This window comes from Lissotriton vulgaris, chromosome 12 (genome assembly GCF_964263255.1).
Source record: "Lissotriton vulgaris chromosome 12, aLisVul1.2, whole genome shotgun sequence".
Lineage (NCBI taxonomy): Eukaryota > Metazoa > Chordata > Amphibia > Caudata > Salamandridae > Lissotriton > Lissotriton vulgaris.
The window spans coordinates 676,018,591-676,036,038 of NC_141700.1; the positions used below are offsets into that span (position 1 = coordinate 676,018,591).

General features: G+C 47.4%; 1 protein-coding gene across 1 annotated transcript in view; it reads right to left on the reverse strand.

The window, feature by feature from the left end:
- Positions 1–17,448, reverse strand: part of LOC147677983 (dual specificity protein phosphatase 22-A-like) — a 248,296-nt gene that overhangs the window by 220,196 nt on the left and 10,652 nt on the right. Inside the window, exon 2 of the mRNA XM_086945856.1 lies at positions 844–877. Within this exon, the coding sequence (XP_086801982.1) occupies positions 844–877 (34 nt within the window). The remainder of the gene's footprint in view (positions 1–843; positions 878–17,448) is intronic.

Consider the following 17,448-nt stretch of genomic DNA (forward strand, 5'->3'; position numbering starts at 1 on the left):
TCCAGGAATCTATCATCTCTGCCAAATTCTTAGAAAGTAATTTGTCACTGATCGACAATGCCAAATCGCTGGACTTAGTTCTTGGCTCGCGGTCAGTCATTTAGAAACCTGTTAACTCCTTAAACTGCAGTAATAATCACCAGATTTATTTAAATTACCGATAAAAACAGTTTTTCATAGATCTGGTCCTATTGACATTGTACTCTGGTGAATAAATCCTTTCAGTCATTAACAAAATGCATCTTGATCCACTAAAGGTACCCCTGCAGTCTGCAACATGCATAATCTCAGGGTTTGGTCGCTCTCAACACATCCTCTTCCTACTGTGTGCTCCTTGCTGGTGCCCTGTTAATTGAAGATTCACTTTCAAGCTTGCTTGCCTTGTCCACAAACGTGTTACTAGCCGACAGACAAGTTTTACGATTCCTGAAGAATCATGGAAACTATGAATTTCCTTCTCATGTTGGAAACCTAAGTATTAAAAAACATACATTCAAATAGTCGTTCTCCAGTTGTGATCCAGTGACCTGGAATGTCATTCCACCATCCATCCAGATCACCACCTCCTTTGGCACATTCAAACAAGAACTCAAATCCTTTCTCCTAGACCACTACTTACCACTCCCTTCACCTCACAAGGAACACTACTTGTTTCCTTCAACTGAACAGGATTGCATTATTGATTAAATTTACATACTACTTGATTGTCATTCTTTGCATAACAAATGTATTGTTTAGCTAATAATTATTTATTATTTCATCCTTTTGTAAAGTGCTCTGATGCTGTACGGCCTTTTCGCGCTCCCAAAAGAATAATAAATAAATAAAAACAATTTAACTCACCTCTAATATTTCCAAGATAGAGCCCACCAATAACCTAAAAAGGACAAAGAAATGACAAATTAGAAATCTTGGAAGAGCCTCATGAACAACAGCCTTGGTTGATGAATTTGGAAAACAGGCACTGTCTCCAAAGAGTACCAGCGAAGAATACCAAAACCTATCAAATAAAATATTTGTAAAAATCGACATAAAACATAAGCATGGGTCGCATGAGAGACCCCCATTCGGTTGCTAAGAGCCATAAAATTCGGTAATAAAGTCCTACAAGCTGTTTTAGTTTCAGTGCTTTTGGGGTAATTGCACCCCACAGACAATTCAGGATTCAAAACCTAGTCCAGTTCAAGTTTTATTCACAATTATTTGGACAGAAGATCCTCAAACATTTTTACAAATACATTAAAAAATACATCTAAAATCTCACATCAAAGTAAACACATCAGAAAATCATATTATACACTCAGCTTCCCTTTCAGCTTGACCCATAACCGTATACCTCAGATTGCATTACATTTAATTTCTAAAACCATATAAAAATACTTTAACCCTTTGCATAAATTTCCTGATGGCAACGGCTAGGTCTAAATGGCTCAATTCTGTTACAAGGATTACTGCCTGGACCCTATTTTTAATATCATACTTCTTAAAAATCGGCCGTAAAAACTGTATTTGAATATCTAAAAGCTTTTGACAGTCCATTAATATATGTAAAATGTCACATGAAGTGACCAAAGTGCAGGTGCATTTTCCCTTATTGTCTATCATAGAGCCTTTCACCCCATTGTTTGCGTAACAGGGGTTCATCCCAATTCTTAACCCTAATAATTCTCTTCGTAATTGCCAGTCGGGTAACCTATCGACATACAGGAAGCATTGTTTGTTTTTCCACGCGGTAGCCATAAAATATACTGAGATTTTATTCAAGAGGTAGTCTTGATCCTGTGCCCGTGAAATTTCTTTCCCCTGCACCCTAAGTTCCCTCTTGTCCGTTTTAATCAGGTAAGTGTTGGGGCAAATTTAACCTTCATCAGAAAACACGCCTTTGGAATAGTAACTCTAATCTCTTTTGCCCAAATTAATTTGCTCTTCTCAATTTCTATTTTGCACCATTGTGATATTTTAAAATTCTCTCCTGTTCCTAAATGATTCCAGAAACGAAGTAGGGCCGTACAAGCTAAAGTGCCCCATGAGGTAATTCCCAATTCAAGTCTCACAGCCTGAACCATTGCCAGCTTAGGCAATGAGAATACATTTTTCAAAGTGTTGCCCTCCTCAGCATCCCAACCATAGTTGCCACTCAGGTAAAGTAATTCTGCACCATACAAAAACTGAGGGGGCACTATAGCTGAGTAAGCTTTTAAAACCGGTCTATCAGACATCACGCCATAAGCCGTTTTACATTTTTTCAGTCCGCTGACCTATGCTAATGATCTCAGCTTTAGTGCATCTAGTTAGGTATGCCATTGCAATCTTCTTTCAAACCACATTCCCAGATACCTGTATTCTAAAACCTTTTTCAGCTCCTCAGCACCCAAACACCAAGTGAACCCAATTTTCATGGCTTGGCAGTTCGGGCTGGACTGTTCCCATGAGGCATAGGGTCAGACTGATTTGCATATGGCCATGTCTGAACTGGGGTGGTGTGGAGTGCAAAAAAATGATGGATTTAGGCACAGATCTCTGTACTGGGGTGAATGTATGACATTGTTCTGCATTCTGTCCATCATCTGCTCCCTGGCCTAATATCGGTATCATAGCGCTATACTGGCAAACTGCTGATTGACTTAAAATCATTCTCGCATCGCTCGCACGGTTTACTGCGGCCATCTGTGCATATAGATATCGTATCGCTATACTATTAAACTGCTCATTGTCAATATTCATTTGAGCCTGATCGCTTTGTCTGCTTAAATTGTTGTGCCTGTTTGTACCGGTGCCACTGCCCATTTCATTGCGATTGCCAGGTTGTGCCCCAATCTCGTGGTGTTTCGCTTTTGGTTTCGCTGCCATTTTGTTGTTGTTGTTGTGCCTCCCATCCCGGCTCTCCACCCCGCTCCTGCCTCCCAGCTGCTCCTCCCTCGCTCCGCCCCCTCCACTATCTACTTCTGTCAGATGCACTTGCGCGCAGCGCTCGCGTGCAGCGGGAGCGCCCCTTGCGCGCCGAAGGTGCGCCAAAGGTAAACCTGTCTACGCCCATCCGCGCCAGGACCGCGCCCAGCGCCAGACCCCCTGGCCTCCGCAAAATCCACTCCACCAGCATAACGTACGATGCCGCAACCCTCTCAGCACTTAACCCCGGCCAACTCTCAAACTGCCACTAAGCCGCCCCAGGACACACCCATGGACCCTTCACCTGCCACTCCTGCAAATTCAACTGCACCAGAACCCTCACCAAATCCACAAACTCCAAACAGAGCACCGACACTAACCACCTGAAATGCATCCTGCTCAACACCCGCTCGGTCCACAGACACGCCATTGATCTTTGGAACCTACTCGACACCACATCGCCGGACGTCGCCTTTCTTACAGAAACCAGGATGAATGCCTCATCAGCACCCGACATCGCCATAGCCATCCCGGACGGATACAAGATCATCCGAAAGGACCACATCAACCAAACAGGAGGAGGCATCGCCATCGTCCATAAGAACACCATCCGCATCGCGACCAGCTCCGACGTTACCCTTTCAGCCGCCGAACACCTTCACTTCCAGATCCACATCGACCCCAAGACCACACTCAGAGGCACCCTCATCTACAGGCCACCAGGACCCCAGACACAATTCAGCGAAGACATCACTGACTTCATCAGCCCACACGCACTCCCCTCCGAGGACTACATTCTACTGGGGGACCTCAACTTCCACCCGGAAAAGAACAACGACAGCAACACCACCACCCTTCTGGACAACCTCGCCAATCTCAGACTCAAACAACTTGTTGACACCCCCACCCACTATGCCGGGCACACGCTCGACCCAATCTTCACCTCCAGCAAGCACATCTCCTTCAGTCACACCACAGCTCTCCATTGGACAGACCACAGCTGCGTTCACTTTAACTACAAAAAGACTACGACCCACAACCAATTCTCCGCAGAAACTGGAACAAAATTACCACCGACCAGCTCTTCACATCGCTTCACCAAAACCCCCCTGCCAAATCATCGGACCCAAACCAAGCAGCCACCAACCTCACACATTGGATCACCCACAGCGCTGACGAATTAGCACCCCTGAAAAACCATCAAATCAAGCTAGGTAGCAAAAAAGCCCCCTGGTTCAATGATGACCTTAAGAAATCCAAGAAGATCTGTTGCACCCTCGAGAAAGCCTGGCGAAAAAACCCAACCACTGACAACCTGGCCACTTTCAAGAACGCCACCCGCAAACACAACCAACTGATCCGTTCCACCAAGAAATCAGCTTTCAAGGACCGACTCGGCAACAAAGCCCACAACAGCAAGGAACTATTCAACATCGTAAAAGAGTTCACCAACCCCACCGCCGGCACAAACGACATCACTCCCTCCCAAGACCTCTGCGACTCCCTAGCCTCGTTCTTCCGCAACAAAATCGCTGACATACGTAACAGCTTTGGAGACCAGTTCACCCCACTCACCTCCGAACTAAAAACCCCCTCCAACAACCTTTGCGCCTGGAACCCAATCACCACCGAAGACACCATCCGCCTGATGAACTCCATCCACTCAGGATCGCCAACCGACCCATGTTCCCACCACATTTTCAACAAAGCAGACTCCATTATGGCACCCCATCTCCGAGACGTCATCAACTGCTCCCTCAACTCCGCTACCTTCCCGGAAAGCTGGAAACATGCCGAACTCAGCGCCCTCCTGAAGAAACCTACAGCAGACCCCACTGAACTTAAGAACTACCGCCCCATTTTGCTCCTCCCATTCCCTGCCAAAGTCATTGAGAATGCCATCAACAATCAGCTCGCCGCCTTCCTCGAATCCAACAAATCCCTCGACCCCTCACAGTCCGGCTTCCGAGCCAAACACAGCACCGAGACCACCCTCATCGCAGCAACAGACGACATCCGAACTCTACTGGACAACGGAGAAACGGCTGCCCTCATCCTACTTGACCTCTCCGCAGCCTTCGACACAGTCTGTCATAGCACCCTTATACAACGCCTCAGCAACGTCGGGATACAAGGAAAAGCATTGGACTGGATCATCTTGTTCCTCACCGGAAGAACCCAGAGAGTCCGCCTCCCCCCTTTCAAATCAGAGGCCACCGAAGTCATCTGCGGCGTACCACAAGGATCATCACTCAGCCCCACTGTTAGAACTGGCTATTTCTGGTAGGCTAAGGCTGACGCCAAAGCCAGGCAGAAACCACCATTCTAGTCAGGGCAAGGAAGTCACACGCCAAGATAACCTCTGCTCACCCCCTTGGTAGCTTGGCACAAGCAGTAAGGCTAAACTCGGAGGCAATGTGTAAAGCATTTGCGCCAGCGCACAACAGAAACAACATACTAGGCACACCACAGAAGAGACTCCACACAAGGTTATTATAAAAATAACTTTTGTATTGTAAAAACACATCAGATAAAATCACACATATACATGGTGCCAACTGGCACGGGCAATATTCACAGGGATTATGTACACAAGACAGGGCCACAAGGGCCACTGTCATAGTCAGATATAGCACTTCTAGAATAAGAAATAATAAAACATAAAATGGTAATCACAAAGATAACAACCAGTAACCACTGGTAACAGGAACCAGGACCTTACTAGGACCACCTGTACTAAGAAAGAAGAACCACCTAAGTATCACACAGCATTAGGGGTCTAAGAAAGAATACATTACTCATGATGCAATAAACCTACATTCAGAGGAGTAGAAAAGACAACCACCTAAGTATCACTCAGCATTTAGGGGTCTAGGAAAAGGACACATTACCCATGATGCAATAACCTACATTCAGAGGAGTAAGAATAGAGCACATGATGCAATAAACTACATTCAGGGGTGCAGCGCAAGAAGACACATGATGACTAACCATTCAGAGGTGCAGCGCATGGAAAGGAAGACACATGATGCAGTAACACATTCAGAGGTGTTAAGAATAGGGCACATGATGCAATAAAATACATTCAGGGGTGCAGCGCAAGAAGACACATGATGACTAAACATTCAGAGGTGCAGCGCATGGAAAGGAAGACACATAATGCATAAACATTCAGAGGTGCCTAATAAATCAATAGCGCAAAAACTCACACAAGCAATAACTATTAAAAAGCATAGAAATCACATTGCGCCAACACTACATAAGCCACTACCTGTGGCAGTCCCTAGGCCAACTGGCCTTGATGGGGCAAGGATGCCCTGGGTCCAAAGTCAGGGCGCGCTGCCATGCAGCGCCAGTCCAAAGTACAAAAAGCCTAAACGTGGCAGGTGCCCACAAAGTGCTGGGCACCTGGGCATCGCAATAAAATGAACTGCGACAGGGTCCTCACTGACCCGTGGGCGCAAACTGCGCCATGCTGGAGCCACACAGGCTCTAAAACACATATAGGCCCCTGGAGCCCTCTGGCTCTTCAACGAAATACCCCCTCTGAGCCTAGCAGGCTCGTAGAACATCTATGGGGTCGTTGGAGCCCCCTCTGGGGCTCGATGTCACGGAAATGGCCCCCGAGCCTCTCTGGGCCCATAAAACAAATCTGCCCCCTTAGAGCCTCCATGGCTCTGAACACACGTTAGGGGCAAGGAGCCTCTCGGGGCTCTACACGCGTTGGGGCGACCCGCTGCCAACCGGGGCCGCCCTTGAAGCCCTCGTGGCTTCATATGCACCAGGAGCGTGACGTTGGGGCGGCCCACTGCCATCTGGGGCCGCCCTTGAAGCCTTCGTGGCTTCAATGCATCGAGCGCGAGCTCGCGCTTCGGGAGGGGCGGACACCGACGACGTGTCCCGGCGTCCCTCCCCTCTTCTCTGCCTCGCCCTGCCCCAGCCCAGACTCACCGGCGGGCTCCTCCGGGCGGCGGCTCTTCCTCGCTCGCGGTGGGGGCAGGCACCGTCAATGTGCCTCGCGCCCCCGCCGCGTGTCTCCGCCTCTCTCCTCCAATGCCGCCGGGCTCCCTCAGCTCACGGGAGCCCGGCCGACCTGCGGCCATACAGCGCCATCTTCACTCCTCTCCCCGGGCCCGGCGGTGATCCCGGCCATCTTCAAAACACGCCCGGGAGCCAGCCAATGACAGCGCGGCTCCCGGGACCAGCCCCTGGGAGATGCCGAGCCGTCAGCCAATCAGGGCGCGGCCTCGGCGATGACGCGGCGGCGCTGGGCCAATCCCAGCGCGGCGTTACTGGAGGGGCTCGTCTCGCTGGGCCAATAGGAGCGCGGCGGCTTCGATCTTCGCTACCGCAGCTCCTGGTCCTCGTCCTGGCCCCGGGCAGCGGCAATCACGACGTGGGCAGCCAAAGTCGGACAAAATTAACAATAAGCGAGGTGGGCTCTCGCCAGGGCGGCCAAAGCGCTCCTCAGCGCTATAATCCAAATAAAGTTCCCTACAGCGCCAGAAAACAGGCAGAGCGCTCCCAGGTGCTCCGGGGGAAGCACAGCGCTTCCTGCAGGCAAATGCAGCTCCTCCATGCTGCAACAAGGTCCCAGAGATTCCAAGGGGCAAGCAAAGTCCCCCCCTCAGCCCAGCAAGGCAGAGGGGTCCCCCAGGAGTCCAGGAAAGTCCATCAGAGGTCCAGGAGCTGGGCAGGACCCAGGGATTCCCCTGAGCCCCAGCAGCAGCATGCCCCTGGCAGATTCAAGTCAGAAACAAGAACAATTTGGAAGGGGATACAACCCCTTTTTATACAGTGCAAAACCTTTGAAGTCCTTTGAAGCAGGCAGTGTGAGAACCAGCTGGACTGGTTTAGAGGGAAGTCCCCTTCAGTATCAGGGACAGAGGTGTCAGTCGCCCAGCGGGAGGTGGAGCCAGCTTTGTAGTTACACAGGAACAGCCCTTCACTATCAGGTGCCATCTCCTCCCACTTCCCTGGCAGCAGATGCTGCCTTTCATCCAGGGGCTGACTTCAGACAACCTCCTGGGCTCTCCAGCCCCTGTCATCCTCAAACCAGACAGTCAATCCACAAGCAGGCCGATGCACTCTGGGCCAGGCTCACCAGCCAATCACACGCTAGCAACAACCTACACAAATATGCCAACTTCCAAAAGTAGTACTTCTAGACTAGACACAGTCATGCTGCATACATCATTTTGCAGCATTCATTCTCACGAGTTCTCTCATACCAAACTCGCCCCTGCACTCCCCACGCATCAGGAACTACCATGGGCATACATATTCCCCATTCATTCCTATGGGAGGGCAGGTCACTCACCATTCATCCACAGAGAGCTCAAGCACTTTACACTGTACCACAGTGAAAAAGTGCGCAGAGGCCTAAAATCACCAATACCAGGTTCCATAAATAGGCTAGGAAAACGCAAAAAGTCTAGGGGTGAACCTGCCTAATGGGCCGGGTCCAACACCCACCCTCTTCAACGTATACATGAGTCCCCTCGCATCCATCATGCGCCAACACAACCTCAACATCATCTCCTACGCAGATGACACCCAGCTGATCCTCTCCCTCACCAAAGACCCAAACACCGCCAAAAGCAACCTACACGAAGGGATGAAAGAAGTAGCCGAATGGATGAAGAACAGCCGTTTAAAACTGAACTCGGACAAAACAGAAGGCCTCATCTTAGGATCATCCCCCTCCGCCTGGGACGACTCATGGTGGCCACCGGCCCTGGGAAACGCCCCCATACCAACAGACCACGCACGCAACCTGGGCTTCATCCTGGACTCCTCCCTCTCGATGACCAGAAAAGTCAACGCCGTCTCATCATCATGCTTCAACATCCTACGTATGCTCAAAAAAATCTTCCACTGGATCCCCACCAAAACAAGAAAGACGGTCACCCATGCACTGGTCACAAGCCGACTGGACTACGGAAACACCCTTTACGCCGGACTACACAGCCAAACTACAGAAAAAACTCCAACGCATCCAGAACACCTCAGCCAGACTCATCCTAGACATCCCCCGCCAAGCTCACATTTCCGATCACCTGAAAGACCTCCACTGGCTCCCCGTCAACAAGAGAATAACGTTCCGTCTCCTCACCCACGCACACAAAGCCCTCTACGACCTAGGACCCGAATTCCTCAACACGCGCCTGTCCTTTTACACCCCCACCCGCCAACTACGATCGTCCAATCAAGCCCTCGCCGCAATTCCACACATCCAAAGATCCACCTTGGGGGGAAGATCCTTCTCCTACTTAGCGGCGAAGACCTGGAATTCTCTCCCCACCCACCTCCGCCTTACACAGAACCACCTCTCCTTCAGAAAACAACTAAAAACTTGGATATTCGATAAGTAAAGCACCCCCCCCCCCTCTCCATCAAGCGCCTTGAGAGTAGACCCTCTGGGTGAGTAGTGCACTATACAAATTTTAAACTTGAACTTGAACTTTATGCTCAGACGTGAGTCCCAAGCACTCCACACCACTGGATTCAAGCAAGCCGGGCTGAAGACGGCTGGAATGCCAGAAACCGGTCCTCGGAAGCTTGTTTCCGTCCAGGGAAGGCATGGCTTGGCAGTTCGGGCTGGACTGTTCCCATGAGGCACAGGATCAGACTGATTTGCATATGGCCATGTCTGAACTGGGGTGGTGTGGAGTTCAAAAAAAGATGGATTTAGGCCCAGATCTCTGTACCGGGGTGAATGTATGACATTGTTCTGCATTCTGTCCATCACCTGTGGTTTTTGCATTTGTCACCCCGAGTGGGATGAGTATGCTCAGACGTGAGTCCCATGCACTCCACACCACTGGATTCAAGCAAGCCGGGCTGAAGACGGCTGGAATGCCAGAAACCGATCCTCGGAAGCTTGTTTCCGTCCAGGGAAGGCATGGCTTGGCAGTTCGGCTGGACTGTTCCCATGAGGCACAGGATCAGACTGATTTGCATATGGCCATGTCTGAACTGGGGTGGTGTGGAGTGCAAAAAAACGATGGATTTAGGCCCAGATCTCTGTACTGGGGTGAATGTATGACATTGTTCTGCATTCTGTCCATCACCTGTGGTTTTTGCATTTGTCACCCCGAGTGGGATGGGTACGCTCAGACGTGAGTCCCATGCACTCCACACCACTGGATTCAAGCAAGCCGGGCTGAAGACAGCTGGAATACCAGAAACCGGTCCTCGGAAGCTTGTTTCTGGTCCCGGGAAGGCATGGCTTGGCAGTTCGGGCTGGACTGTTCCCATGAGGCACAGGGTCAGACTGATTTGCTTATGGCCATGTCTGAACTGGGGTGGTGTGGAGTGCAAAAAAAATGATGGATTTAGGCACAGATCTCTGTACTGGGGTGAATGTATGACATTGTTCTGCATTCTGTCCATCACCTGTGGTTTTTGCATTTGTCACCCCGAGTGGGATGGGTATGCTCAGACGTGAGTCCCATGCACTCCACACCACCTGTGGTTTTTGCATTTCCCAATTTTCTTTCGGTCAAAGCCTATGATCTTTGTCTTGTCCATGTTGACAAGAAGTTTTTTCAAGCGACAGTAATCATTGAACCTACTTAACTTCCTTTGCGGGCCAATTTCAGTTAGGTACAATTCACCTATATCCACGGGTCTAAACAGTCGATTTGAACCACAAGAGCCCTGAAAGAGCATGAACACTGACCTCTCCAACTCTAGCATACTACATAAGAAAAAAGTCCTTTGTAAAAGGACGGACTCCCATCACTCACCAATTGTGACATGCTTCATCAACTGGGTCTCCTCCTAGTGTCACACTAGTGGCACTAAGGGCTACAACCCTTTCAAAAGGAAAGGGGAGCTCGCAGATGTTTTGAGTGTATCAAGAGCTATAGATGTAATACACAATATAGCTTGCTATAATTAGACCTAGAGATATGTGCGATTAAATTGTGTGGGAGTGAAAAGTGCAGTGCAGGATGATTTGAAATTGTGAATTAAAATTGAGCAGTGAGAGAAAGAAACCTTTAAGATCTCTCAAAGCTCAAACCTAAAAACAGTGCAATAGACAGTTTTCAACAAATAACTGTCTTTATATGGAAACAGAGGGTCAATATGTTTCAGCAAGAAAGGAAATAATGATCCTATGCCTTCTTCAGGACCGTAAAAACATTGCTACTGCAAACGTGAAACAGATGTGAGATAAGAAAAGGTTGGAACGAATACAACCTTGTCACCTGGGGCATCGTTTTCCCTTTCTTGCTACTTGCCACACAATATCTATCTATCTATACACACACATACACACACTTCATGCAGTGACAATTTATTTAGTCACATGATCTGGTCACTCCAATGGGCAGCATACATTCCAATTTTATCTGAGATTCAATACTGAAGCACTTTACTAATTAGTAAAGAGAAAAACTTCCTTTGGTCACAACATACATTAACACCATTCGTATTCAATCACTCAATACTCTAATCTCACAAACACTCTCCCACAAGGGGACTATATTCAATGCCCAAACAGTACATCAGAAATACGTCAAAAGTAGAAGATTTTAAAGATTATTTATTAAAAAGATATGTATTATAAAAACAAGAGTGCTACATAATCACAGCGTTTGTTTTTTAAAAAGACAAAAGAAAATATAAGAAAACCATTTCATTTGCAATATAGAATCACACCATTGACCGAAATCAGCAAATTGATTATAACTACCAATTACACAAACAATGAGAGAAGGAAAAGACAGTACACTGTCATAAAAACCACATTTGTGTGAAACAGTTATACAGACTGAAACCAGATAAATAAACACTTATTAGATATCTATGGTTCCAGCCCATTACACGAAATGCATATCAAAGGCGTCAACACGTTTCAAAGGTATTGTCCAAATGTATACCATCTTTATCAAGACATTACTATAACTCTCATGGTTTAAAATATCTTTGATCCTAATTGTAAACATGTTTATTTATACACTATTGTTTGCCTTATGATAAGGCAGCCCCACATCTGGAGCTGGCAACTTTCCTCTGGTTTATTATCCCCAGTGGAAGAAATACGGTAACTTGTCTCCTTAAAGGAATTCGAAGGCTCTAGTTTTTAAAGCCTGCAACGGTGCCCTCATCCTGCTTGGCAATTAGAGACCTTTTCTTTTTTATTGGTACCCTATTCCTTTGGTAATAAGGGGTCCCTCTCTTGACAATTGCACTTTACTAATTATACATCCATTCACTGCCCACATGTTGCTTGACTTGGGAGACCCATTTATGTCTTCGAGAGAAGAATTGGGGAACACATTTGAGTGTTTAATGCATGGAATAACCCCAAAAAATATTTAAAATATAGTTCTACAAGTTTGGGGTCTTATCCATCAATGTCAATATATATTTGAATGGATACTGCTGCAGTTAGTGTTTGGAGTAAATTTAAGACAATGATGGAGCCTGGTATTCTTTCACAAAATCTGAATTAGAAAAGAAAGAATCAATATCAAAAACAACAAAAACAAATACAAATCAACATTCTTTTGTCAATACTTTTGTTTCAAACGCCATTTGCTTTACATCTGAGCTCTTCTGCTGCCTGTACAATTACTGTAACCAGAACCTCAATTGTTGTTAGCAGCGTGTGAGCAGCGTTCTAAATGAGCTTCAATCTCGCCCCAGAGAGGCCAAAGAGTGAATGTGTGGCTCTATTTATTCCAGTTATCGAGCTCCCGGTAAAATAAGTGGGGGACGCCGTCCACCTGCGTGGTACCCCGAGTCCAGCCCTGGGTAGCAGCATTATGAAGGTGCAAATTCTTTAGTGAGTCGGTCTCTGTACAGTAAAAAATTCCATCTTTTTCCAAAAGCGGCTAATGCTCTATAAACATAAACGTGCATTCTCACAATGTTCAGGTGTCTATTATAAAAGGGATTTTAGACTATACCTGCATTGAGATTAGTGGTTCTCGAACTCCCACAGACATTGACACCATGACTAACTAGTCTTGTTTTGGGGAGTGCGCCAAATCATGATAATTATAATACCACTGATACAGTCAATAATAACATGAATGATTTCAATAGTTTCAGGTTTGGTCCTGACCTTTTAAAACCACATAATATGTTAATTGACCCTACCACTAAAGATAGGAGTGCCCTAGAACTAGCTTCTGAACCTCTAGATGCCTTGGCTAAGCATATGTTCATTTCATTCCTTACTGAGCACCCAAACTCCGAAGCTACTCCAGTACTAGTTCCTAGAATGGTTACCTTTTTCACGAAGGTCGGCTGGAACACAAAAAAAGCCTGGGTCCTGCCAAGAAAGTCCTTTAGAAGCGGTAGATCCACCTACTAAGACTTTAGAATTCACAGCACACGGTAAGGAGTCCGAAGATCCAGTAGACTCTGATGTCTTGTCTGGTGCCTGGAGATCTGTTCAAAGTGGTACAATTGGGGGTGGTGATGGACGGAGCATCTGAACCAATCAAACACTCACACCCAGTCAACAGATCTGGGTTTAATCCATCACCGTTCTTTAGCCCACTCTGCCACCCCAGTTCAGACATGGCTATATGCAAATCAGTCTGACCCTGTGCCTCATGGAAACAGTCCAGCCCGTACTGCCAAGCCATGCCTTCCCTGGACCGGAAACAAGCTTCCTAGGACCGGTTTCTGGCATTTCAGCCGTCTTCAGACAGGCTTGCTTGAATCCATTGGCAAAGTGAGCAAGGGACTCACGTCCGAGCATACCCTGCCAACTTAAGGCGAACAAAGCGGTACAAAAGGGGGTGGTGATGGACGGAGCATATGAACCAATCAAACACTCACACCCAGTCAACAGATCTGGGTTTAATCCATCACTGTTCTTTAGCCCACTCTGCCACCCCAGTTTAGACATGGCCATATGCAAATCAGTCTGACCCTGTGCCTCATGGGAACAGTCCAGCCCGAACTGCCAAGCCATGCCTTCCTTGGGCCGGAAACACACTTCCTAGGACCGGTTTCTGGCATTTCAGTAGTCTTCAGCCAGGCTTGCTTGAATCCAGTGGCAAAGTGAGCAAGGGACTCACGTCTGAGCATACCCTGCCACACTTATGGCGAACAAAGCGGTACAAAATGGGGTGGAGATCTGTTCAAAGCAGACAAGGCAACTTGGGGCCCATACTTTGCCAAGTATTTTAAATGTATTCTGGAAGGCTTACCCACTTTCCCCACCTGGGCAGGGCCCGAGATTGTACCAATTTAAAAGAAAGGCTCACGTCCCTGCCATCTAATTATTAGCCAATCAGCCGTATTGACAGTTCTCAAAAGCTTTTCTGTTGTACTCTTAGACAGACTTTGTGAGTGGGTTGAGGGTGTAGGCCTCATAAGCCCCCTACGAGTAGGGTTTAGACCAGTGCCATCGACCAAGTATTTCAGCTACAGCTTATATACTGGAAGTATGTCGTTTTGGGAGGTGGTTGGCCTTATGTAGTCTTTGTTGAACTCAGTACTACCTTCGACCTTGTCCGAAGGGAGGCCTTGTGAAAAGTCTTAATCTAAAAGGGCACTCCATGCTATCTAGTTGATGTCAGTAGTGTGGCTCACTGGTTAGAGGCGGCAGACCCGAGAGCAGAGGACGGCCCGGGACCAGGGTTCGATTCCCGGCGCGGCAGGTTTCTGGACCAGGGTCAGCGGACTCGATAATTCTCTCGCCTCGGTGCCCACTCTGATCAGCGAACACACTCGGCAACTCTGGGCATTAGCTTGCCTCATCTTCACTAACGGCCCCACCAGACCGCCGGGGATGCCTGGTCTCACCCTGGAGATACCCATTAAGGGACCATCTCTCAGGGAAGCCAGGAAGGGTTTCGCAGCGGTCGAAGCGCCTTGGGACCCTACGGGTAAGTAGTGCGCTATATAAATGCCTATACATACATACATACATACATACATCAGGAGACTGCACCAAATGAATTATGCGCAGGTGAGATACAGTAAACAAGAGGAGTTGACAACATTGACACTAGTAACAAGGGGGTAAGACAGGGCTGTGCCCTTGCCCCAACCCTGTTCCTATTATACATTAATGATCTGGTAGCCCAATTAGAATAGTACAGTCATGACGCCCTGTGCCTGGCAGGTATGAAGTTCCCGGCCCTCCTGTTCGCTGACGACACCTTACTGGTATCCAAATCTCCTATGGGTATTCAAAATCTTTGGGAACAGTTTTGTGTCTTCTGCAAGCAGAGAGTGCTTGAAATAAACCTACATAAAAACAAGTACATGGTCTTTAACCCCAGCCATATGACCTGAACAAAAATGTGCATGTCATAGGCTGCATCAAGGGGATGTAGTAGACGTATGTAGATTTAGAATTGAGTTGGACCAGGAGTTAGGACACTTTGACACTAGCCTTCTTGGAATTTGAAGATATCTTACATATGGAGGCTACATGGACTCCATTGAATTCCCATTGGAAAAACCATGCACATCAAATTTCGTTTTGGGACTTCACCACTGCACAGTTTCAATGCTAACTGGGGGCTTCATGGCAGCAAACCAAACCGGACCCATCCCTTTTATCCTTAGGAGAAAGAATGCATTCATCATTATTTTTCTGTCAGTGCCTAACAAACAGAAAGAAGTGGATACTCCCACTCTGTCAAAGTATGGCGACTGCACCGATCCACAAAACACTCCGGGTCCGGTGGCCATACCCCTATATTTCAACAGTGAGGAGGTGGAAAAGGCAATTCGTGCCACTACAAAGAATAAAGCACCAGGCCCAGACGGGGTACCAGCCGACTTTTATATTCACTCCCCCAAACTTTGGGCTGGAATCCTGGCAAAGGTGTTTACAGCTGTAAACCGATCACCCCCTCCAAGTACATGGGTGACCTCCACAATAGTCCCCATATTTAAAAAGGGCCAAAGGGACGACCCAGGGTGTTATCGCCCTATATCCCTCTTGGACTCTGCAATAAAAATCTTGGGCAGAGTCCTTCTGGGAAGGCTGAGGGACAGTCTGGAAGGATGTGGGGGTTTAGCTGACATTCAGTACGGCTTTAGGGAAAGGAGAGGCACAATAGAACAGTGCTCAAACTTGCATCTGTTGGCCGCTAAGTATACGGTGGTCAAGGAGGGGTCCTTGTACTTAGCGTTCATGGACCTCTCCTCGGCCTTCGACTTGGTCAACAGATCCAAGCTATGGGAAATCTTACTAAAGATGGGCATTGAGGAAGACTTGGTGGCGTTTATAGCGTCCTTACACCGGGACCTTTTCGCCGCAGTTAGGGTAACAAAAGAGGGTAGATGTACTACCCGTTTCCATTCGAAGCGGGGAGTCAGGCAGGGCTGCATACTAGCCCCCCTGCTATTTACAATTTACATAAATGATTTAGGAAAGCACCTAGAAGGGGCAGCTACAGACGTTCCGCGTGTAGGAGAAGCTAAGATCCCTGCTCTCCTATACGCGGACGATGCTGTACTCATAGCACGTACAGGGGTGTGCCTCCAAAAGCTTTTAGACGCATTTGGGTCCTTTATGGACCGGCTCGACCTGAGGGTTAACGCCACTAAATCTCACACTATGGTCTTAGGCCACCAGGGGAAAAGGGCCAAAGCAAAAACATTTTGTTGCAGAGGTGAGGTAGTGTCGAGAGTGCATGTCTTCCCATATCTGGGAGTGCTTTTCGATAGTAGGGGGACCTGGGGTCCTCAGATACGAGCTAAAAGTTTAGCGGTTGCAAGAACATCTATGGCTACCCCAGGTTTTGCCAAAAGGTTGGGACATAGACCAATGAAAGCAATCATAAAGGTGTATAATAGTAAATCCCTTCCCGTGGCCCTATATGGTGCACCATTATGGGGCTATGCATGCATAGATAAAATCCAACTAGCGGAGAATAGGTTTTTACGTTCTCTCCTGTCCCTCCCCCAATCTTCCCCGACTTTCTCCATTCATATGGAACTTGGCCTGGATTACGTTCAGGATAAAGTGAGACTGGCACCCTTGATATATTGGCTTAAGACTTGGTTAAACCCAGAATTAACGTTAAATCATATGATCATGAGGGATGTGATGAGTCTGGAGAATTGTTTTAAGTGCCCATGGTTGGTCTATATAAAAAAATCCTTCAATGATCTGGGTCGCCCAGATTTATTCACTGTTCCCTCTGGTATAACAAAGCAGGACGTGGACATAATTAAAAAACAGTTTATGACAAGGGAACGTTTGCTCCGAGAAGAATCAGAATTGCAAAAGTCTACAGTACGATTACATTATCTCTCACTCTATTCCCCTGCAATTGAGCTCTATTTATGTTTTGTCACAAACCCCTTTCATAGATTTTTGTTAACCAAATTTAGGTTTAATCTTATACATTTTTATTTGGGTAAATTTAATTCCTGGATGAAACCAGAGTTAGCACCTCCCTGCACATGTGACAATTTTTCAGTTCAGGACACGATGCACTTTGTTATGTTTTGTGATTTCTTTTCTGTAGTAAGAAAAAAACACTTGTTACCTGTTTTAAGGGAAGCTGGTTTCCTACAGGTGAGACCAGCCATGCTTTATTTAAAATCCCTGGGAAACATACG